Source organism: Bombus bifarius, unplaced genomic scaffold, assembly GCF_011952205.1.
Source record: "Bombus bifarius isolate JDL3187 unplaced genomic scaffold, Bbif_JDL3187 scf7180000008274, whole genome shotgun sequence".
Lineage (NCBI taxonomy): Eukaryota > Metazoa > Arthropoda > Insecta > Hymenoptera > Apidae > Bombus > Bombus bifarius.
Window position 1 is genome coordinate 199,616 of NW_022884558.1, and position 25,391 is coordinate 225,006.

At 34.5% G+C, this 25,391-nt stretch overlaps 2 protein-coding genes across 12 annotated transcripts in view; one reads left to right on the forward strand and one right to left on the reverse strand.

The window, feature by feature from the left end:
• LOC117212069 overlaps positions 1–25,391 on the reverse strand; it is a 68,458-nt gene that overhangs the window by 27,126 nt on the left and 15,941 nt on the right. For 8 of the 11 annotated variants that reach the window (XM_033456540.1, XM_033456535.1, XM_033456538.1 and 5 more), the window contains 8 exons: positions 24,259–24,559; positions 17,979–18,591; positions 15,806–16,264; positions 14,806–15,111; positions 14,006–14,425; positions 13,217–13,573; positions 12,601–13,076; positions 9,731–9,855 (listed from right to left, as the gene is read on the reverse strand). In XM_033456540.1, the coding sequence (XP_033312431.1) occupies positions 9,731–9,855; positions 12,601–13,076; positions 13,217–13,573; positions 14,006–14,425; positions 14,806–15,111; positions 15,806–16,264; positions 17,979–18,591; positions 24,259–24,539 (3,037 nt within the window). In that variant the 5' untranslated portion in view covers positions 24,540–24,559. Of the gene's footprint in view, positions 1–9,730; positions 9,856–12,600; positions 13,077–13,216; positions 13,574–14,005; positions 14,426–14,805; positions 15,112–15,805; positions 16,265–17,978; positions 18,592–23,162; positions 23,399–24,258; positions 24,560–25,391 lie in introns of those variants that run through there. The other 3 variants (XM_033456546.1, XM_033456541.1, XM_033456545.1) reach the window with 2 other exon arrangements.
• Positions 4,491–8,460, forward strand: LOC117212070 (mucin-5AC). The gene is made up of 3 exons (XM_033456547.1): positions 4,491–5,088; positions 5,998–6,469; positions 6,884–8,460. The coding sequence occupies exons 1-3, from the start codon at positions 4,758–4,760 to the stop codon at positions 7,959–7,961; spliced, it is 1,881 nt and encodes a 626-aa protein (XP_033312438.1). The 5' UTR covers positions 4,491–4,757; the 3' UTR covers positions 7,962–8,460.

Here is a 25,391-nt window from a genome sequence, read left to right on the forward strand (position 1 = left end):
GTGATATCACGTTAATCGGTAGTATTATTATCAACGATGACGACAATGATACTAATAGCTATGTAAACGACGATTATAGTAGTGGTTGTTGCTTCGATCGGGATACAACGGGATAAAGGGACGGCGTGGAGGAGGAAACGGAGGGACAGGGGGAACTTTGCGTCTGTTAACTTCAGTTTAAAGCTGCAGGTCTCCTGGGAAATGTGCGTAATCGCCATGTCCCATTCTGAATTGGTGGCGACGCATTCTTGCCTGGAACCGCGGCTGTTCCACACCACCCTGTTACGATGACCCACGATTAACTTCAATGGCTCTGTATACCTCCCTTATTTTCCGTTATTTACGCCAACTCTTTGTATTTAGAATTCTGGTTTTGTTTTAATTTTGCTGAGTGACTGCATAGATAGACTGGTATAAGTGAAACATCGCTGGCCCAAATAAAGTTTCTGACATAAAAACATTACCTATTTAATCAAAGTAATCTTTGTATAATTCAACGTACCTTTCTAGTGATATTATTATGCACCATTATCACAGATTTATAGGAATTATCAGTTCGAGAATTCAAACATTCTTGGGACGGAGCTGATACGATTTTCGCATTTATGGTTTCTCTTCTTTTTTCAAATAATTTATACGTTCAAAAATTGTCTAGATAGAATAAAGTGAGAAATCAATGCGAAATACTAAATTTATATCTTCGTTTTTTTTTAACGAAGAATATCAAAATTTATTTGTATCGCGTGGGCAACCTACATAGAAATAACACATTTTCTTTCATTTTTCAGTTTTCTAGCCCTGTACAACGGAAATTTTGTTTACTCGTAAGAAAAGAATGTCGTTGATTATGGTTCCTTATTTTCGTTTGACCAATAATTATAGTAAGCTCGATCAACGTTATCGATTCGATACGAAACCTAATTTTCCTCCAGAAGACGAGGAAAAATGCGAAATACCGGGATGGAAGAAACAAAACAACTCTTTCCACGATATGAAGATATATTCTCATGTGTGTCCGGAAGCACGTACACTTTTCCGTACACAGACCGTTCTCTATTCGAACGGCGAAGGAACGCAAATTTTCCGGTTCGCGAAAATGCGATAGGGCGAAAGGAAAGAAAATACACATGGTGTCTCAAAGAATTTACCACCAATTTTTGCCAATATATCCATTGACTCCTATTGGTAAAAATAAAAAAGATATAAAACTGAAAGAATTAAAAATAAGAAAGATCTAATAATACCTAGAACAGAAGAAATTACATTTTACTCACAGACATTCGAACTGCCAAAAGTGCAAATAAAAATTACGAATTGATCGTTCTGACCATCGCGATAGTTTCAGCGTCGATACATAAAATACCAAGCAAAATGTCTAAAATAGCGGCGATAGAAATAAAAATACGAACATCCGAGGTTAATGATTTAACGAAAAGTCTGTTAGAAGGTATTGCGCGATTTCCGAACGAAGCAGCGCCATACTTGTATCATTCTTTGCATCCAATTTTCAATCCTCAAATCGGAATGACAAGTGGCTTGTGCCAGAAAACCCTGGAACACCGTGTACAGAGAGAAAGAGTAAGATAGTTCGAACCGATATAGAAGGGTGGCCGAGGGTCGAAAAAGCGAAGAGAGCGAGCAAACGAGCGACCTGTACGTATACGGGCCACCAGGCGGAATAAAGTGAAATTTCAGCGCAACCTGAATTATAAACGATATTATGCAAACACTGCGGAGAAAGAGTACTCGTAGCCGCGAGTTAATTTGATGAAAAACATCAGAGAGCAGCCAGAATAGAGGAAACGAGATAGGGGTGAAACAGAGAAAGGAAGGAGGGAAGAAGGGAAAGGAAGAAAGGGGAGGACAGGCAAAAGACGCATCCGGGAAAGAACGTTCTTGAGGAGGAACACGCTCCTCTTCATCTACGCTTTTCGACTCTAAAGGCACTCTAATCACCGAACAACCATGCCAAACTGTGGTCATCAAAGTCTTTGTTTCGTCTTTTATCCTGTGTTCCCTTTCTTCCGTGTTTGCGTCTTTTGCGTTTTCTATTCTCGTTTTAAGCGACGAGTGTTACGCGTGCGATACGTTTCGGTAATTTTTTGGACAAAGAGAGGAACTCTTTCATTTTTGTTCGACAGTCGATAGCTTGGCCGTTTTCCGATTCGTTGGTTTCTTTACTGGATTTAGTAACTTGTTTTATTTGTTTCTTTGAACGTTTCATAATTTGTGTAACTTCATTATTTTCTTTCACATCTTCCTTTGGTTTCACATACTTCTTATAATTTAATTTCTTTAATTCCTTTCTTCTGTTTCAATTTCCTAATTGAAGCGCTTAATTCATGTTATTCGAAGGCGCGGACGCAAAGAACCTTAGGTTCGGATATACGCGATGAATATGCAGAAAGAGAAATGCAACTTAGTTCAAAGTAATATTTCTGCGAGCTGGATGTTTCTATTCGAATCGTAACTTCAGTTAGTAATTTGATATATCGTATCAATCTTGTAAAAAGTGTATACTCCGAAATTAAACTAGTTATTTATGCTGGCGATTTTTAGCAGCGTATAATTCAATTCAACGATTCAAAATGTAAAAAAACACCGACCAGCTCTTCTAACTTGGAAAAATAACCACGTCGATGATTCGTAGGACTAATTAACTCAACAACCCAATCGGCTTTCTTTCGTCCTTTTTGCCAGAACGCGATACACTATCAGAGAAACGGAGAGTAGGGGTACGTCGATCACATCCCACGAGTACGAGGATGACAAGAATAAAAAAACAGAGCTTCCACGTCTTGCGCCAGTCGAATCGCGACCGCGATTGATTCTCTCTCTTTCTATTTTTTCTCCTTCTTCCCATAGTCATTCCCTTCCGTTTCATTTCTTCCTTTCGGCAACAACAAACTAACGACGATATCGCGTAAAAATCTTAGACTGGATTCATCGAATAAAAATGTTTCGTGAATGGATATAAAAACGCGTAACATAACGAAGCGCGCTTTGTTTTTGATTAATTGACGTCTTAATTAACGATTAGATTATTCGTGAGAAATTTAGGGGTCTATAGGGAACTTAGGTATCTGTTAAGAATTCAAACGTCAAGGGAACTCTGGTCGATGGTAGTTTGCGAAATAACACACGTGTCCAAAACGCGTAATATTTTTAGATGCGTGCCGAATCCAAACACGTTCGAAGTCATCGTCGTTTCGACATATTTCCTCTGGAACTAAAATGTCGCTCTACCCATAGGTATCGATAGCAACATCCCGAAATACTACGCTTAACTCGCCATTAGAAACTCGATAACCAAAAGCAGGAAGAAAGTGGCCGATAGAGGGAAATGAAAGATAAAACAAGAAGAGAAACTATAAAGAAAGACAGAGTACCAAAATACAAGTTTAAAACGGAAGAAGCACGAGGTAGCCACCGATAGGTAAAAGAGGAGGTAGAAGAAAGAGGAAGTGGAAGTGCAGGATATATGGTAGGGGAAGACGAAGAAAAATGCTTGGTACAATTTTCGACATGGTAAATACACCAGGCGCACGTGCAACCCTGCCAGTAATCGAGGCAGCGCCGCCAATCTCGACTCGTCGGGGGCGGTTCTCCGTTGGCTAGGGGATGGGGTGGGCTGCACAGGGACTGGCTGATACCAGCCGTCTGGAGGAGGAAACTCGAAGGGCGGTAGAACCTCGTCGAAAAACTAGCCGAATTACGGACGTTTACGACGGTGGCGCAACGTCACGGAAACCTGGCGTTCAAATCACGGGCAATCGCGACGCACGCCGGTTACCTCTTCGACTTTGCGTTTATATTCGCTTCTCAATCGTCGATTATACCATTTATCGGTCGTACTTTGTCGTCGTGAATCTTCGGCATCTTAGAAATGTACGTTCGCTGATAAGTCGAGAGCGAAAGAGTGTTTGATGACTCTGACAACTGGAAGATCGTGGAGAATTTGGGGATGAAAACGGATAGTGATAATCGGAGAAGTTGGCTTTTATAATTGATTCGAGTACAACCGGAGAACTCGTCGGAGAAATAAGGTTTTAAATAAGAGGACAGGAAGTTCGACGAGTGGAGGAAATGAGGCGGAATTGGGAACGGAGGAGGAACGTGATTGTTGGAGAAGTTTGAGAAATTGATTTGACAATTAATGAGAGAATCTGTACAATATTTGAAGATATTTACGGTTCTAGCAAGTAACGCCAAAGGGGTGGAATCGGGAAATTGGAAAGAAACGTGTGTCATAGTTGGACAAGTTCGAACATTTGTTTCGGTGGGATTCGCTTTGAAAATTCACCGCGCAATTGGAAGAACACAGTTTTATATAATAATACTGCAGATTGAAAATGATTTTATTGGAAAATTAATCGAGGAACCGCAGGAATAAGATTTTAATTAATATTAGAAGGCTGCTTGACTTTGTCAAGCGAAGGAATCGGTAGATCGAAAAGAAATGTGATAATCTGAACAGTTTCGAAATTAATTCAATCGGAAGGGATCGGTCGTAGATCTTTAAAAAGATGTTGTTACTCAAATTAATTCGACTCCTTAAAATTACAAGTGAAAGTTACTTTTAACAAGATACCGGAGTAAATAAATCTTCGTGCGACTATCGATGTGAATTCATCCTAATTCCAGCAACTTTATCCAAACGAATTTGCCCAAAGTTTATCGTCGATCAATAATTCTGCACAATGTCTATATACGTCAATTAATAAATCATTTAGTTGGTACATAGTCGAAATCGTACGATGTATAGTTTATATAGAGCTTGGTTCGGTGACAGCGTTACGCCAGACAATTATTCAAGACTTCAAGAAACTTTATCGCCACCTGACACAGTGGTCAGAGTGGGAAACGAAGGAGAGCATCAGTTCGTCGCTCACAAAGGTGTTCTGGCCGCTCATAGCGGATATCTAAAAGCTTTGCTAACTAGCACACCGACGACATCTAATCAAGGTGTTAACACGAATATTACATCTTGTACTAACTTGCCAACCACCGCAATCGCGGTGACTACTACCAATTTGTCGGGACCATCGCAACGACAGCCTGTCACGTCTGTCTCGGTTTCGTCCATTGGTAAATATCGTAATTTATTCGAGTCGGTGAGTTGAAAAATGATACGAGTTCAATATGGTTTTATTTCGATTATTTAAAATTTCCTACAATGTTTTATTTGTGCGTCTAAACTGGAATGGGGCTGCGAGATCGATAGCTTTACTGATACGCCAAAGCTAATGTTAGTTGGTATATTTGAAAACATTTGTAATTTTGAATTTGTACCGTTCTCCAACTCGTCGATTTATTTGTAAGCTCGCCTAGAAAAAAGTTCTGATGGATTTTAATACATTTAAAATTGAAGAAAAGAACATCGCGCAAAGTCACCTTTCCTTAGACTAAACATTAACAATTTGGAAAATCTGAATGTTCCTAAATAAGAATGCCTTTGCATTTTCGTTAAACCTTCCAATGCTTACGAAAATAACTGCAATAAAAAATTTCTCTTTCGGTATCTTTCTAGTTATTCCTTATTTGACGTTTATCAAACGTTTCTAGCGTGTACGTTTTCAAACAGAAATTAAATTTGCGACAATAATACCTTGCCTCTGTCCTTTCCTTTTGTTTCCACATACGGCTTTCCAACAATACGGTGTCATTTCTTTACAGATTTCTTTTTGTGTCAGTCAGTAGAAGAATTTCCATAAGATCGCTTGTACTCAGAAGTATAAAACATCTGTTTCAAACGGAACAATGCTCGTTTTTCTGAACTAGTATTCCCTCTGTATACTTATATATAATCAAAATCCAATGCTCTAATTTCCCTATAATGTTTACTGAAAAACTCATCGACGCACAAGCTACGAGTTAAACGCAGAAAGAATCGACGAACTGTAAAAAAGATAAACAAGAAATTTCAACAACTGCATATAGCAATAAATGAAAAAACGGCTATATATTTTTTTTCTTGTTTTAAATTCTAATTTCTAGGTGGAGAAGCATTCGCGCCATTATTGAACTACATGTATACGGGTAGGTTGGAGGTAACGTTGGATAACGTGTACAGCGTGCTATTGGCCACGCATTTGCTGCACATGCCAGGGGCACTGGAACAATGCAGGGCTGCTTTACTAAGGCTGAGGGCACCGCCGCCTTTGCCAACGCCGATACCGGTACCAGCAGGCCCGACGTCGACGTTGACGTCGACCTCCATATCCACGTCGACGCCAGGCTCGGGAAATATACTCAGACCTATACCAAACAGGTTGATGATAGATCCAAGTATATGCTGGCCACCGACAGCGCCTCTTTATCCACCAACAGCACCTGTACCCTCGTCTATCGGTATTCCACATTTACCTCAACTGCAACCGTCGGTGCTAATGCAATCGACCGTTCCACTCGGCGTTTCCGTCGCCCCGACCTCCAGCATCCAAGAAACGCATAGCTCGACGGCTTATAGGTTTGGATGTTGATTTTGTTGATTTTAACGTATATCGAGATAAATAATATGTGAAGTCCTTTTTGCATTTTAGAAGATTTGGAATCTCGTGTCAAAGACAGACATATTACAAATCTTATTATGATTTGATATTACAAACGCGTTCTCACTAGTAGACTTTAGATTGTGCTAAAAGTGTGACAATGCTGAATATCTAATTTCGTTTCAACTTCTTGGATTTACTAAAGATGTAATTGTTCAGCTATTCCGAGCAATTGTAGTACCAACTTTCCAACTGAAATATTAACTTCCAATAAATAAGTAATAAGTAGATGATAGAAGAAGCAGTTTACTGTAAAATAATCATATTATAGTTCGGGTATGTTTCATTGCATGGTATGAAGAAACCTAACGTTTCGTAACATCTGCCAACAGAGAAGTTTTATCGCCAAAATCATCAGTCTTCAAAATCGAGCGAAATCGGAGCCTACGAGTGGACTGTAGACCAAAATCACCAGAGAACGTGTCCTCCAATTCTTTGCCCTTTGTGGCGGCAGCAGCAGCTGCGTTTACCACTTTCACCACCTCTAACGTTGCCACATCGACACGAACGTCGTCGCCTTGTCAATCGATTTCACCTACGCCGTCCTCCGCTTCTCAATCCTCGGTACCACCGTGTCAAAACAAAAAGACAACGGAACAGCAGCGTCAATCCACGGAAGAACGCCGTTACGAACATCCAAATTCGAGCAACAACGAGCAACAACATCGATCTCCACCTCTGACACCTGTAGAAGACACGGCAATGCCTCGAAACAGTGACAGGAACATCGAATCAACGTCGATCAGCGAGGACGATCGAGGAAGATCTAGACGAAGAGGACGCAGTTCCAATAGGGCAAACGATAGTTCTTCGGGTGTTTTGTCAGTGGTTTACGACGTGGCTTGTTGCGATGGTCCAGTCAAGTTCCATCGAGTGTTGAATGAAAATTACTCGTCAACAGCCTCGTGTGGGTCTAGTTCTGTACTACAACCGCGTTTACAGAGGCCGTGTTTTGAAGCAGAAAACGCCTCCGGCGAAAATGACGAAAACGGAGGACCAACGGCTGTTAGAACTCCTTGCGACCAAATCGAGTCTGCAATGGATACGAGCAACAGCAGCGGAAGCTACACTTGCCGATACTGTAGGCACACTTTCAAGTCGCAGTATTGTTACAGAAAACATACCAAGAGGCATTTGTTGCCGACAAGAGCAAACGATCCGACTGGAAATAGACAGAGACAGGATACAGAGGCTCGAAATAGAAGAGAAGTTCGATTGTTGGATTTAAATGTTCAGTATTATCCGTGTAAGATCTGTGGATGCAAATTCCCGAGCTATTATTTTGTACATAAACACAGGAAATTGTGCCATGCGAATACGGAGGAGAGAACGCAGTCCGACGAAGCTAATAGCACAGCTACCGAGGATCAAGAGTCGACTACTTCAACGACGAATAACGAGAGACAATGAATTGAACTGTTATTTATGGTTTGTTGCGGTGAATTGGACGAGATGTTAGATGAATGAAAATCGAAGCGAAGATAATTTCAATAAATCCGTAGTTGATTAAAAACACTTACCTATTTCAATGAAAAACAAGATGTTCGTGTCTTGTAGAAGTAAATTGGATATAGTGGAAACGTTAAGCGAAAATAAATGAAGATAAATAATTTTAGCATATGACAAATTGCTTAAGCGGACTGGTCAAATAACAGAATAAATTACTTGCGTTTCGTAGAAGTAAGCTGAATTAAGTAAAGATCAAACTGAAATTAGATGAATACAGTTAGATAATGTTAATACATTAGCAATTGACATTTCGTCAAATAGGAAACTAGATTCCTTCTGTTTTATGATAGTAGATTGAAAATAATGTTAAACAAATGGAAATAAAGGAAATAAAGGAAATACATAAAGATAGGTGATATTATTGATAGTCGACGTTCCATTAAATATTAAAATGTAAAAGTATACCAATTATAATGAATATAATTACAATAAAATATAATTGAACTAAATATCGACAATTGCATATAAAATAAATTTTCTATCAATATTCAATCGATATTCATGTGTCAAACTATATAATTTGAAAATTATCTGCTGATGTGTTAAATTGTATAATCATATATTATAAGCATTAGTTACATTATAATGTACTACATGTATGTAATTATAATATGAAAAATAATAATGTGTGAAAGAGAAGACAATTGACTAGCATTGAAATTTCAATAATTTTGACCCATGAATTACATTGGAATTATGACTAGAAAAACAACGACATACTACAAAATTTAAATAATGAAGGTATTATTAATTATTATACTAATATTTACACTATATGACAGTATGGTTCAAATCTGTACAGTCCAATAAAAACTAACTTTTTACATTAATTAATTAATTACTTAATAGAAATGATCAAATATTAGAAAATGAAAATATACATATAATATGCATAACACTCTTTAATATAGAGATTGAAGTTCTTTTAAACGATTATTGCATTCATTCTACTTGAGTTTATTAACAATTCTGTGTTTATCGTCATTACGTCCTTCAAATTTGTAATTGTCCCATTCGACAAAATTTCAACATTCTTATCGCGTTCGAGCTTGTAAGATCCCATCGTGTTTTTAGATTAATAAAATTTTCTCAATTTTAATTTTATTAGAATTAGAATATCCTGAATATTAAATTAGTTCAATAAATTCGAAAGTATAATAAAGGTACTGTCATTTGATCTAAAACGAAAATACGTTACAGCACTATGTCCAGAGTTTTTCAAAAAGATAAAAATTATTTGTATTATACAAGTTTTTATTACATTGTAGAAAATTAATTCGAAGTTTCTTTCATATTACCAACAGGAATATAATGTAAAACACTGATAGATACCTATTCCAAGACTAGAAGATATTTCTTCAATTTAATTAACTTATACTACATAGATGCCTTTATATAGTTTTCTCAATTCTGATACAAGAACACATAAGTCTCCGAATTCTCATTGAAAAAAGGAATTGAAATTTCTTTTTATGCAAGAACTGTCATTTAGAAAATAAGAAATGAAGAAAAACGATATAAATGTTTATTAAACATAGACAAAAATCAAATCACACGAGTTTAAACATTTAAATACGATAATAACATTTAAATGTTTGTGATAACGTTGCAGTGATATATCATGAAAGATGGGCAAAGCAAACTGGTAAGATATATTTAACAAAACTTACCAATGGTGTCCATTGGTTGGGCTTCCTCGTCGCTGGTTTCCATAGGGTTGGCATGACTATCTTTCTTCTTTTCTTTTATCCTGCTCGCGGTTACCACGCTTCCACCATCGCTGTTGTTTGCTTCCCTGCAACGTGATTTCTGCCCCTTAATATCTTTCAAATTTAACAATGTACTGTTCTTATCAATTTTATAACAATAAATCCAACGATAAAAATCTATTAGTTGTTATTCACTACTCATTTAATAAAACCTTTCTCAACAATTTTCTAAAACATTTCTATTAAAAGTTTCAATATTCCTGCCTATAATTTATATTAAATCTTATATTTTTTATTTATATTTGTTATGTTAAATTTTATGTGTACTTATTTGTATTGTACGTATATTCGTCACATTAATCCAGCGAAGCCTGAATCATTGCTGTTACAAACCTAGAATATTTTATTTTACAACGATAAAACGAATAGTCAGTTAAAAAGACTTTTTATCCATTAACTACATTTACTTAATAGGGAAAATAGTTCATGTAAATGTAATTTAAAGAGAAACTAACTTGAAATTGAATTGAATTAACCCTTTGTCTGTGCAAGAATTTAAGAAGAAAAAAAGAAGATGGTATATAAAAAAAATATTTTACGTATATGGCCCAATAAAATTCAAAAAGCTCAATACAATTAAAAAAAAATAGAGAGAATTATTCATCCATACAGTATGAATACAATTACTGCAGGGTTAATAAAACACTCTGTACATCATTTCTAAACGAACGAGGGGAGTAAACATTCTGGTCTTCACGCGGTTCGGAATCAGATTTTCAACGATCGACTCCATTTCGATGATGAATGCCTACGCAAACATAATCCACTAACCAGTAACCATTGATTAGCATTACAATCTGCTAATAACTACCCTACCTTCCCTCTCGAACCTCCATTTTACCACCACCTTCTATTTCCCCCTATCTATCCTCCATTCAACTCAAACCCTCTCTATTCCTCCTCCTATTCCGCTTCAGCGATTTATTTGTATTCTTTTTCTTTTCTTTCATTTTCCGAGAATTATAATTCCATTGATGGATACCATTAAATTAATTTTTATCGTCAGAAATTTTACTGTAAAAGTTGATGAACGAAGAGTGGAAATTACGATCTGAAAAACGATTTAAAAACGGGTGAAGATTAAATTGCTTCTGCGTATGGACAATTTTAATATTCGTTGTGATTATTAAAAGATTATTTGTTCATTTCATTGAAATTATAAATAAATAGAATTGTTGTAGAAACAATTTTTTGATACTAGACAATTTTTAGTAAATCGATACCGGTATTTATTATATTTATATATAAAATATATAATTTTTGTTGCAGATCATATATACATATAGAATGAACAAACTTTAAAATTTTTTTTATTAAAAAAGTAAAAAGAGTGAAAGGCTTACTTATTTTCAACATAAATTTGGACGAATACCTCCTTCAATTTTTTAACATTTTAAAAATTGTAAGTAATGATTGGTTGGTAAAATTGGTCTGTTTGCACGATGAATATCTTTAGTAAGATGAAGCCCGTTCAAACAATCAAACTGCGTGGTTTTATATCAATTGCAATTTCTAAAGTGATTTCCTGCTAGAGTTATGCTTCCAATTTATCAGCCTCCCAGAAAGACTAGAAATTTTAAATTCCAGCAAATTCTTAAAAGTGTAACAAAAAGTCAATTGTAAGAATCTTTATCTAAAAATTTTTTCATTGAAACTTATGTGAACTTGCAATGTGTTAAATTAAATTAAATTAAATTTAAAAATTCATAATTATTAAATTTGAATATCCTAAATCCTAATGCAAGTGTATGAAAGTATTCATACATTATTAAATACACATTACCAAAGACAAAGATAGTAACTACAATCTGGTTGCAACAATTTTTGAGAAAAAAAACCACGAAAGTTAAGAATGAAATTTATGTGATATATACAACTATATTTATGACTGCAAGAGGACTTCCTTTAGTATATTTTGATATTTACTTTGATATTAGCATCTTGGCAAAAGTGACGCAATTTATCAAAATAGTGTGCTGTTTTACAGGTAGAGGAATACATGTAATATATGCATCTTGAAAACGACCTACATACATCACAGAAGCTCGAAACATAGACTAGGATAAAGATAGGTAAAGATATATAAAATGGTCTATACAATACTACAAATCATTACTAATACTGTAAAAATCTAGGAGCTAGTACCAAGCTAGGATGCATAAGTTAGTTCAAAGATTAAATATATGAAATATTTTCTCATAAAGGAGAAATTTTTCCTCATATCCACGATAATACTTCCAAGATTAAAACTTAAAGATTATAATGATAGATAATTAACATTATTTATATTACTAACAATCAATGTAAATTATAACAATCCATAAAGATACGTCCAATCAATTATCTAGCCACTATGAAATTCTATTTTAAGGTTTATAGTATCCAAACGTAACCAAAATATAAAAAGAAACGGTTATTGGTCCTGGTAAGCGATTGTGCGTATACATTTACAACTAAAATATCGATTACGTCAATATTCTAGTTACCAAACAATAAATCAAATATGACCACTGTTTCTCTCATTCCTTCTGTAGGTAGGATGAAAATCACAGTAACTATTATACTACAAGATGTATATGTCATCTCAAGTGTGTGTTAAACTTACGTAATATTAATTTAAAAAATCTATGTTTGAAATACTTACAAATTCATTAAAGAATTAATAAAGCATGCTACTTCCATTTATACAACCCCACGATATGATATAGGTATATATTTAATATTTTCTACAAGTCAAATTAAAAATATTTATAAGAAATGATATTACGTACACTACTTTGACGTCCTTTCCGGACACCGTTTCAGAACTTAATTGAGGCTCCTCTTTCACTTCGACTTTAATAAGGTGCGACTCCTTCGCTTCCATTTTACTTTCTTTGTTTTCTTTATTGATTTCCCTATTGTCCTTCGCGCTTGTTGTCGACGACAACGTCGCGACAGACGATGTCGTGGTGCTCAACACGGATGTCGTTGTAGCTGTCGTTGATGCTATTACAGAGTCCGTCGTTAAACATATACTCGACGTTGATGAATTTAAAGGAGTCGTCGAAGTGGTCGCTATCGTTGTTGCAACAGCAGTTGATACACTTGACGTAGCCGTAGTCGTCGTCGTCGTTGTACTTGATGTCCCTGCTGAACTATTTTGAGGATTCTCTTGTGTTTTTTGCTGTTGCTCACGTTGCAACCTTGTTGTCACACCTGTAGTTAAAATGTCTAGATTTCCAATACTTGAACTGCTATTATTTACCTGAAAAAGAAAACAATTATAAGGTTAATAATTGTTATAGAATTAACATTATTACGTATTAATTAATTAAATGCATTTATACAATTTTCAAAGAATATCTATGTACAAATGCTTTTAAATTTGATTACAATTACACTCACTTTATTATTAGGATTATTTCGAGAGCTACGTGTTCGTTGCCGCGATTTTCGCAAGAGCTGCTTATAATTTTCTGCTTTTTTAGTGAGGTAGTAATGATGCACGCAATCTGGAACGGACTTATGTTCTAAAGATTGAGCTATCGTTCCAAAGTTCTTAGGATGTTGTAGATATTTTTCTTTAAACAATTCGTGCTCCACAGAACTCCATACGTTGATTAACTTTCGTTCACTGTGAAGAGCCTCTAATTCTTCCGGCTGAAGAAGACCATTTCGATTTTGAAATGCGATTCGTCTCTGCTTTGTATCCAACAATAATGGAGGTATTACTGCGTACGAACGCATCTTTTTATCTTCCATCTATAAAACCAATTTTAGAAATTGTTATTATACATTGAATTTTTCAAACAATAAATATATTACAAAAGTTCATATACCAAGTGGATTATTAGCATTATGAATTTATCGATTGTTAGTGATAGTATAAAAAGACCACACAATTTTATTACTTTTTGACTATTCGTCATAATATTATTGAATTAAAATAGAAAATTTTCGAAGAGATTTGATTCGAAAAAGAATGTTATTTTTTAAATCTAAACCTTAATATTGCCAGGAATATAATCAGAATGTTAGTACATAAATCGCAAATCGGTAAATATGATCTACCCATTTGTGATAATGAAGTATTTTTGTAAACAATAATTTTGTAGATTTCCTTTTAACCTTGGTAACTTTTAACCTATGAACTTTTTCCCGTAATTTCCTTTTCTTAATTATGAAATAATATACCTCTTGTTCTTGAAGGCCGTCCATAATTTCCTCCAAATCAGCTTCACTCTTGATACGTGCACCGACTCTATTAAAACGCTCTTTGTCTTCCCTTTGTTTCCGCAATTCTGGAAACACTTTCTCGAAGAATTCGCGATTCTTCGCTTCTTTTGACTTCCTTTTCTGCGTTGCTTCCAATCGCTCTACTTTACGATGCCACTCCTGTACCAAAATAGCATACGTTTGTGACTGTTGTCGATGGAGAGATGCGCGTTCAGCGTGTTCTCGTCGAAGCCTCGCTATAAGCCTTGCTCTCATACACGTTTGATGTTTTGTTCGATTTTCTTGATACACGCTTGTATCTGATGGCTGATTGTATAAAGGTAGTTCCACTTTTGGACCTAGCCTCTCTAAAAGTCTGTGAGCTTCTTCTGCCTTCCTCTGTAATTAACGTATGATTTCATTCAACCAATGAAAAACTAGATTATTTCTTATTTAAAAATATATTGTTTAATTCAGTTAACTCGTCTTGCTAATATTAAATGAAACACACTTTATTTCTTATACAAACATCAGTATAGCACAAGTACAGATTAAAACAGCTGTTTCATTATTAAGAGTAAGAACGAAACGATATATTCATTCTTTTCTTAGATGTATGATTAGTATACATTCACGATGAATCATCTCGTTTTATTCAACGAGAAGTCATTTTCAAATAACGAGTTAACTCATTTATCTCATTTAATAGGTTAATTTGGTAGAATGTAAAACCTACATTACACATGTTGAATTAAACAAAATTTGAATTAATATCTTACCCTATTCTCAGCATAAATTTTTTGTGCCAAAGACTGATGCTTTGGTTGCTGAGACTGCTCCTCAACCTGTCGTTTAAGTCCACTAGCTTCTAGAGGTTTATTAGCTGTCTCTTCCAATTCCTTTAACTTTTTCCGAAGCTTATTTATCTGAGACTCCCTTTTTGCAATTTCTCTATCAACCTTGGAGATTTGCTGTAGAAGATCATCCTTGGTGCTTCTGAACTGCGCATCTTCTTGCGTATTCGGTTCCGGAAGCGTAGGTGAAATCGCTTCAGTTTGGGGTGTATACGCTTCTGTTGCCGGCTGCTTCAAACAGAAATTATTCATATATTACAATATCCCATAAAATGAAAATTTAGGAATGGAAAAATTATTGATCCAGAGAAAGATGAAGGAGAAACACAATTACTTGTAAAAAATATTTTCAAAAGAAATGTGAAAGACCTTGACATATTTTGTAATCTTCTATATATATATATCTTTTTAATATAGAGACTTTTTAATAAATGTTTTGCACGAGTACTTCTAAAGATACACATACTTAATATTACCTATCTTCTTTTGTTAATTCCTTAAACACTATATCATGTCAAGCTTATAATCTTATTGTAATAACAATGAAACCATAACAGAATTCATTAAATGTTGAGATTTTTTTGTATAACTTTATCAAAGACAAATTCAATATTTTTCGCATATAACTTTTACCATACAACTATATATTTAATCCTTATACTGTATATTCATTTTCAATTATAGAATCTATAGTGTTGTAACATCCAATACAAATAAGAAATTCTTTACAAAATGTACAGACATCATTCAAATGTATATAACGCGACACTCAGCGAGTTAAATACTTGTACCTACATAAATATCGACAATAGAGTTCGCTCAGTAAGTTTCTCAAAGCTATCTCGAAAGCAATCTACTAAATGTCAAGGTTTTTCACATTTATCCTGAATCATCCTGTGTATCTATGTACCACCTATGTACCCACCCTAGTGTCTATCCTAAGTGGTTGCTGTAACTGCACCACGTGCTCCTGCTTAACGCACGGGTCAGCGGGTGACAAACTATGACAGCGAGATTGCGATTGGGACTGCAATTGAATCTGAGTCGGTTGGCTGAGGCGTATCTTCTTGAAGGGCGGCGCCTCCTGCAGATTGGCCATTTCAACGGCCGTACGATTGCAATACTGATCCGGCTGGACGGGCATCAGGGCTATTCGTGAATTTCTTGCACTGGACACGTGCTGATAATCTGGTGCTGTTGGTGAAGGTGTTGGTGTCACCGAAGCAGGTGGTAAAAGAGATATCCTCGGTCTGTCCCCTCTTCCACCAGCCATACCACTACCTATACCGCTATTCGCCGCATATTCGGCTGCAACTACTCCAACACCGACTCCTATTTGCGACAGGGGACTACTGCTCACGCTAATGGCAATCCTCTCGTTCACCTGAAAGATGTCATAATAAATGTCTGTTCATTCTTTCGAATCTCATTTTATTTGTCCACCTATCTATTCTGCTCTATCTTTATCTTTATCTTCTTCTCATTTAAGATGTATGTGGTTCTATTGCTTTTTTCATCGCGCATTTTATTCAATTTATCTTGTCTAACCTTCTCGGCACGAACCTATTTCAAGAAAATCGATGACCCGGTTCAAGAGGGCAGACGGTAGACCATCGATATACCTACGACACCGTCATACGTTCCTTGCACTCGTATTATGACTAAACTCCACTTTTAGTCGATTCGTCTTTCTTTCTCACGCCTTCTACGTCTTGCTTATACCATGCCTTAGGATCATAATCTGCCACCCAAACAGATAACAGATATGACCTCTTACTAAGCTGTTTATCTTATTCTATCGATATATCGAGTGTTTTCATTTTAGAAAAGTTAATCGAGCATTAATGATTAAATATATGATTCAGTTCGAAATCGATTCGAATAAGCAGCTACACTTTTAATAAACTAGACTTGATTTTTGTACATTCTTTTCTTTTCTTTTTTTAGATAACAGAAGTATAACATACAGGGGATATAATTATTCTCTTATACATGTTCATATACTCTGACTTATTCATAGTTCTTATATTCAATGTTACATAGTATACCTCTATTATTACTATATATTGTAATAAACATCCCAAAATAGAAAGTAAGGTTTTAAATCAAACTTACGCTCATTTACAAATTTTAAACTAAGTTGACAACTTATCACGGAACAATTTGAAAGTTGACACAATGTCTGTCGAAATTTAAAATTGTTGAAATGAAATGAAACAACATTTACGACAAAGATATTGCTGAAACCATCAAACATAATCTCATCAGAATTCCGCAACTTCGATATGGCGGTAAAATTAATCCAAAACTGCACAACATCCGCGACAAAGAAGATTATATTGCTAGGCAGTGAAGAGAACAGGGGACGGCTAATAGTGGTTGAAAGTCAAGGGCACTGGCAGATACAATGCGCGTTTCGTGTAACGCGTTTAAAACACTAGATTAGGTGTAATAGATTATTATATATATACAATATATATACAATCAGCCAGCCATAAATTCATCTAATCAATTTCAAATATTCCAGCAAAGAGATTAGTTTGAACAACTTTTGATTTCGTTAATGAAAAAAGTCGGATACATACGTATATGTAAACTTTTATGATGAACTGTACATGTTAGCCTCCTACATGACTTTCACCTACCAACTCTTTTGTCGAAACAATTCAAATTTTTGTGGAAGAAGTAAATAAATTAATGTAAAGGATATTAAATGGGATATATACTTGTCGTAGTACAATCAATTTGTCTACGTATCACCCTTTACAAATAGGATACTGTGTCCTACAATTTCTATTTTATTATTAAGAATATCTTATTAAATTAACATTGATTAAAATCTAATCTTTCATTTCCTATGGTTCTACATATTTACACGCAAGCCTTTAATCGTTAGAAAAAATATTTCCCGCTGTCTATGAAAAAATGAATATTTATAATCTGTTATCTAAAACCTCTTAGTGACTCTCTCTCTCACACACACACGTGCGCGCGCGCACACACATGCGCGCACACACGTGTAACGAAAGCAACAGAGTAAGAAAAAATGAGGGCGCAACCGATTTATCGTGGGATAAATCGAAGAGAAAAATACCTACATTCGTGGTGGCGCCGCGATATCCACCATCTCTTGTGGCATACGTTCCCGAAAGCGATGGTGGTGGTGTTTGACTAACTGTAGGTGGATTGACAGGTGCAGCTGCGGGTGCTGGAACGGGTATTGGAGTCGGTGCCGACGAGGCCGATGTGACCATCGTCGCTACAGCCGGCACCGACGCCGACGTAGGCGTCGACGGGTACGGATGGATATACCGCAGGCTACCAGCCATGGGCACAGCAACGTAACCTCCTGGTGCACCACCCACTGTACCGCTGTTTCCGCCACTATTGCTCCCCGCACCGGCGCTGTTATTGGTACCGTTGTTGTTACCATTTCCGGCTGGTGCTACGTTTCCAACGGAACCAGCACCAGCTCCAGCCCCGACGACTCCTGTACCGCTGTTCGCGCCACCGGCGTTGCTAACACCACCGCCTCCTCCACCGCTACCGCTGCCACCGATTGAAGGACCTCCGCCACTTCCACTTCCGACTGTCCCCGCTGCTGCTGCTGAAGATGAAGCCGCACCGCCCTGCACATACGTCACTCCTGTTCCTATCGTTCTTGGAGATACAGGGCTGCTGCTCTTGATGTTGACATAACTCTGCGTCGGCCTGCAGACATTTGGAAACCTGAATTACGAGGTTAGACTGGGACAGTGGCATACAAATTAACAATTCATTTTGGAAGAAGATATATCAGTAGCGGCAAAATCTTCGTAATTTTCATATTTTGTTATATATATGCATATATATTCATATCATTCGAAATTTATTATAAAGGAGCAAAGTAATATATTAACAAATGTATTTGCATAGTGCTGCATTTATTTTGGTACTTGTATAGTACAATTAATTAAATTTCCTATTCCACAAGATTGTGCAAGATTTTGTATATGTATAAAAGTTCTGAAATTACAAAGATCATTTTTACGATATTTTATACTCAACGCGGTTATTTACGATACATACACTTACATTTATGCTTTGCATTTCTATTGAGAAAATCGTATTAGACACTTCACGTCCCTACAATGGTAACGGTTTTCTCAGATTGTATTTCTTGATATATTATATACTACTGTAGTGTGCAATATAAGTAAGATATTCTTACGTATCATACAAAACTCGTTAAACAAGCAGCCATTTTAGTATCATAATGAAAATACTTAAAAGCATACTTTTTTTTAAATACTTGTCAACATCGTGGAAACTGAGCTTATATTGTTATTAGCGATGGTTACTATAAAGAGAAACAACCTATGAAGTGCTTCCCGCTCATTGAAGAATATCTAAGATTTGTTCAATTTTTCTTTATGGGGAAGTAAGTCCTTTGTCTTTAATAAATTATACCGATGATATCAAATTGCCTAGTAGACTTTTAAGCTAAATATACCTTTACATAAGAAGATCTCCTAACCAAATACGTTTATACACCAATAATTTTACCTATTATGTACGGACATAAATAAACCCTACTTATGTTCAAATGAACTATCTTTTACGAACAGGTTGTTATACATATACATGTTCTGTATACAATATGTACATATGTACATACATATACATATACATATACATATACATACATAAAAAAGAAGCGTGTTCCATATTAAAAGAAAAATAATATGAAAAAGTTACATATGTGTACAAAATTAGATTTATATGAAAAGATAAACTGTAAGAAATAAATGCATATAAAAATTGACGAATGACCATCAACTAACCAATCGCGTCACGCGGTAAAAATATGCTTCACGTGAAATCAACCATTGGCTATACATATGTATGGCAGAATAGTAGATACACGACCTTTCGACGCTAGTTTGTCACATGTGGCAAAATATACCACGCATGCGCCATAGTGTATAACGATATGCGATGTCGCAGTATTCCACAGATCATGATTCCGCGTGCCGGTGCATCGGTACCTATTCTCTGTAGAATGACTGCGCATGCGTTGAACATCACAAAGGGTGAATGTGCCTGTCTGCTTTCGTAAGGCGACGTTGCCATATCGTTGAATACATTCGAGGCTTGCCAAACGTTCTTAGAGTTATTCGTTGGTGGATAATAGTGAACGATCAACCGATGTAGTCTGATATAGCGTTTATAAAGATTTCTTTTCCGAAATTATCTAATATATTTCATACGTTATTGAATATATGATTTTTTTTTAATCTTTTTCTGAGAACAAAAGATAAAGTAATACATACTCAAAAAACGTAAAAGTAGTTGTTAAACATAATTGTAATACGAAATAAAATTATGTGTAACACACATGTATTCAATAATATATTTGAAAATTACTAAATTAAATTCTTCTATAAGTTGATATCTATTATTTGGCATTAACGTTTTGTATACTGTAAACAAAATTGATTATATTTTTTGAAAGAGTATAGTCTGTGCCGCAGCAACTAAATGAATATTTCAAATCATTCGGAATTATAGTTTAGTCTATATATAGTCTTAGCCTAGCTCACATCCAAGAAATATGCATATATTTTCAGCTATTAACAACGACACCCTCTCTTAACTATTTCTATTTGAAAATTTTGTAAACACATATTAATGATATTAAATCTTTTTAGGCAAATTACGAAACTATTCACAACATAACGATTCACAAAAAAAAGAACTATGTATTTTTGAATTATCATAAACAATAGCATATACAATAATGTCAAACAAATAATTTCAATAATTATTATCCAGTTAGTAGAAGAAAAATTAAATTGCAATGATTGTAAATTAAATTAATGAAAAGACAAAATATAATGTTAAGAAACAATTAACGCTATAAAAACAACTATTATCCACAATATTAGCCCACAGTTATGCACGATATATTTTTCATATTAATGAATCATTCGATCTTTCTTAATTGCTATTTTTTTCTTATATACGAATTTATAATCGCAAATGAATGACGACTTTATGGATTTTCCTAGACTATGAGTTCCCGATGATGTAACGGTCACTGACCCCCTCCTCCCACTTCTAAAATCTTCTCCCTCCCGTGTATCACCTACTCTTTTTCCCTTTTATGAATGATGCGCGTGCGATAGAATGTTATGTACGTACATACATAGGTCACGGAGAGAACGATAACATGATATGCACACATAAGTTGTACATATGAACCTATACAGGTTCAATGATGATGAATTTAATACTTAGGTGAGAAATAAAATACCACCTTTGGGACAAATAACACTGTAATAGATAAGACGTATAAAATTAACTGCTGTCTTCTGTGAATCATTTTCAAATCAATCGTATTTTCCAGGCAATTTCTTAAATTTGAAGGACAATAACAAAATTAATCTAGAATTTGTATATCTTACAGTTGACCAGATGATAAAAATATATGATGATATTTTTCATATCACTGTTTACATTAGAAATAATAGGGATTTTAAAATAATTAAAGAGAAGAAAGACCATAACATGCAGATAAGAAAAGTAATATGATAGGTTAGGGTATAAAACATGGCGGGTACATCTAAAATATGAAAACAACATAAAAAGCGTCTAAGTACGTATCATATAGCGCCACATGCATCATGTCAAAACGAAGCAGAAATTATCACTACACTATTATCACTATTTATCAATAACACATATTCTATATTACATAAAGTTATATCATAAAATACCTATATAAATAAAAGAAATGCAAAGTTGCACCTGCGATAACAAATGTTTTCAATGTATACATATATCTTATGAATTTCATCGTAATTGTATTACCATCGCAAATAATATACTCAAGACAACAACGATAAAACGATAAAAAGTTATGATTAATTAATTTTTCCACAAAGTCTAGAAATCTTTGAATTTTTAAATAAATATCTATTTTTAAATATTATATCCATAATTTTCCACATAACCCAATTTTATTAAAGAATTAAGTGTTATATTAAGAAATGTATTCTATTTTTGTTTTCGTCTGAAAGAGAATTGCAGGAAATAGAAATCTACGTAGCCTTGAGCCCCTTCCTTCAATTCTACTTTTCGTTCACGCCTCCGTTAATGTCTCTGATTCTTTCCTCACTTATTTCCTCTTGAAAATATGTCTCAGGTATTTTAATGTAAATTTCTTAGTCAGCGAAATATTCATAAAGTTTGTACAAATATTTATAAGAATGCTATATAACCGGCATAATATTTTGTTAATAAAATTGATAATGTCTTAAGCTTTGACATTATAAATTTATATATACGTAATTAGATGCAACACGTTAATTTTATTTTCCTTTGCTTTTTTTTTACCTATTCACAGGTAAAAAAAGTGCATTTCCGCTATCACCGCCATCTTTTATTCCCCGTCATGCGACCTACTGTTAGCTTTCTCTTTCCCGTTGAACAAATTCCTACATCTATTACTATTTTCCACCAATTCAAATACAAATGAATAATAAATTATTAGAAAACAGACCGAAATTTTTAACTTGCCAATTTATTTAGGCTATCTATTTAATTAATAACCTCGTAGTTTTTCAATTTAATTCATTATGTGTAAAATAAAGATTCTAAAATCAAATATTAAAATCAAACATCATTTTAAAAACGATTGTAATAAAGCAAAATTTTTATTTTATTGTATTTCTATTTCTTACACAAGTTTTGTCTATAAGAGACCAGATTCGTAACTCGTAATGTAACCCATAGTATGTGTAAATGTGTAAATGTGCGTAACATATACATATACTGCGTTCCTTCGTATTGTTTGGTTCATTTGCACAATCCTCAGACCGTACCTAACCTAACTGATTTTCCCGCGTTTTCCATATTATTTATTTTATTCTTTATGTACGTTACTAACCATTCTATGAGAAATTTCTGATACGCGAATTACTGTTGATTAATTAAATTTTGTATGCTAATAGTAAAACTGTAATTACTATGCTAATAGTAAACACTGTAATAGGATAACATCATAGGATTTGATATTTATGGCAGAGCAATATCACGAGTCACTTAATAAACAAAACAATTTACAATGATTTTCTATATAAAACTCATGATATAGACATTGGGGAAATCACTCATATGACTGTAACTGATGCCATTGTTAGAAACGTACTATACTAATACGAGAATGGGCTATAATGTAATGATATTGTTCATGCGAGGAATAACGACTAGAAGCAACAGAAATAACTGTGTGGACTTACTTCATCATGCAAACGGACAATCTTGAGTTTCAAAGAAATCTTTCCTTCCCACGTACATTCTCCATTCACACATCTGGTACATTGCGTTCCCAAAAATTGCGGCTTTATTTTGATAATTTCAGTAAAATACACTATACCATCGTCCATATATATATTTCAGTAAACTACAATCGTAAATGTAAACCTTGCAAGGTTAAAAATCAACGTTGCACGTTGACGTTTGAGGTTAGAATCGACAGGTAGCAGTAGTGGTAAAATTGGGAGAACGCATGCGCAGTACACCGAATGTATGTATGTTACGCATCCAACTTCAATGTTCTATCTGCCGCGTATTTCAAGTTCCAATATTTGAATTTATACAATACAGAATCCATTGCAATATATATTAATAAATATAACTAAACTTTTAAACAATAACGGCAATATAATAATAAAACATATAAAAATGAAATAACTGTGATAATAGTTACACTATATTATTTCCAAATTTCTTCTAATAAAAGAAAAATTAAAAAAGAAAAATTTTTTCTGATATCCTACTATTTAAATTTAATTATAAACAATTACTCAATAATTAGAATCCAACATTATAAACATATATCTCATATAAGGTGGCATAAATAATAGAGAAAGCCATAGTAGCATATATTATTATCGTAATTATTATAAGCTGTATATGTAAATATGAACATTTACTTTAACATCAACGCCCACTCAATGTGCTATCTATATTTAATACTTTTATCTCTATAAAATTTCAATAAATTACACATCATATGATATGATAATATATCAATGCATTTAGGTCCAATTTTGTCCAATCATTGTACCAATATATCATACTGTCATACTTAAGGCTAAATGATCAATGAAAATAACTGAAAGACAACAAAAACAATAATTATTCTTTCACGTAGTGTATTCCTTTACGATTGCATTATAGATGCGTTTCATCAAACGATGTGTTAAGTCGTTTTTCGCGCAGAATTAAGCGCATGCGCATAACTTTTAATTATATTGTACACACTACACGTGAACAATATGGTGTGCAATGGAACTGCGATAGCAATACAACATAGGCAAGAAAATAACTTACCTATGTAGCTGTACCGGAGTAGATCTCGCGGGTAAATGCTGGTTATGCGAGACCGGTGGTTGTGTCTGACCTCTGCCAGGGGTCGACGTTACGCCGACCAGTGAGTGGCCATGGGGTCCGTGAGGATGACCGTGGGGGTGGGCATGTGGGTGTGGAGGATGAGAGTGGGGGTGAGGATGATGATGGTGATGCAAATCGGCCCCCACTGGACCCACCGGGCCCACCGGACCCCCCACCCCCAGTCCGCTCACTACTTGGACTTGCTTGCTCACTGTCTCCATCACCCCTAGCGCATTGTGTACTGGAAAAAATCCATAAAAATTAATTAGAAACATTGCCTTCGTTTTTTATCTTTTTTAAAATTCCTCCTTTTTATATTTGTATATATAAATTAGTTATTTATTATTGTTCATATCGGTTGTTAAAGACTTATCAATAGTTTCATACTCGTGTTTGACTATTGATTACTTATTTATCTTGTTAATAAATTTATCAATATATATTTTTAATATATTATAATATATATTATTATTATATATTATATTTTATATTATTATATACTGTATACAGTTATCTTTATAAGAAAGGATTCATAAATTGGAAGCAAACATAGATTACGTGACGTTAATATAAATCGTACAATTTATTACATTTATCTTTCTTTCCCTCCTTTTTACCCTTCCTTTCCTTCTTCTCCTTTCCTTTCATTCGTTTCCTAATATGTATATTTCAATTTTACCCGACAGTATCAATAATATTCCCTATTTTGTCAACTGCAATTAGATAACAACATTTCGATCAATAATTTTAAAAGTTCGTCAGAGACGCGCAATGTCACTAAATGTTATCGGTCTCAAAACATCTGCGGAACCTCCTCTTTTCATCATATTGATATATATGCAGGCAAAAATACTTAAGATATGTGTGTTATTCAAGTTATACTTATTATAGAATTTAAGTTGTTAAATCTGAGCTACAAAATATTAATTGTATTTAAATGTAAAAGATTTATTATATATTCCATATTTTGCGACAAACTTTTGTGATATTATATTAACTATTATAATAATACAAATTTTTCAATTTAGTAATAAGATTAATAATGTTGCGGTGATTTCCAAAAGATTAAATTT

Excerpts from the sequence above, each read along its gene's own strand:
- LOC117212070 (XM_033456547.1), top strand. The coding sequence starts at position 4,758 with ATGTATAGTTTATATAGAGCTTGGTTCGGTGACAGCGTTACGCCAGAC. Across the intron at positions 5,089-5,997 it reads TGTCTCGGTTTCGTCCATTG|GTGGAGAAGCATTCGCGCCA; the intron begins GTAAATATCGTA and ends TCTAATTTCTAG. Across the intron at positions 6,470-6,883 it reads CATAGCTCGACGGCTTATAG|AGAAGTTTTATCGCCAAAAT; the intron begins GTTTGGATGTTG and ends ATCTGCCAACAG.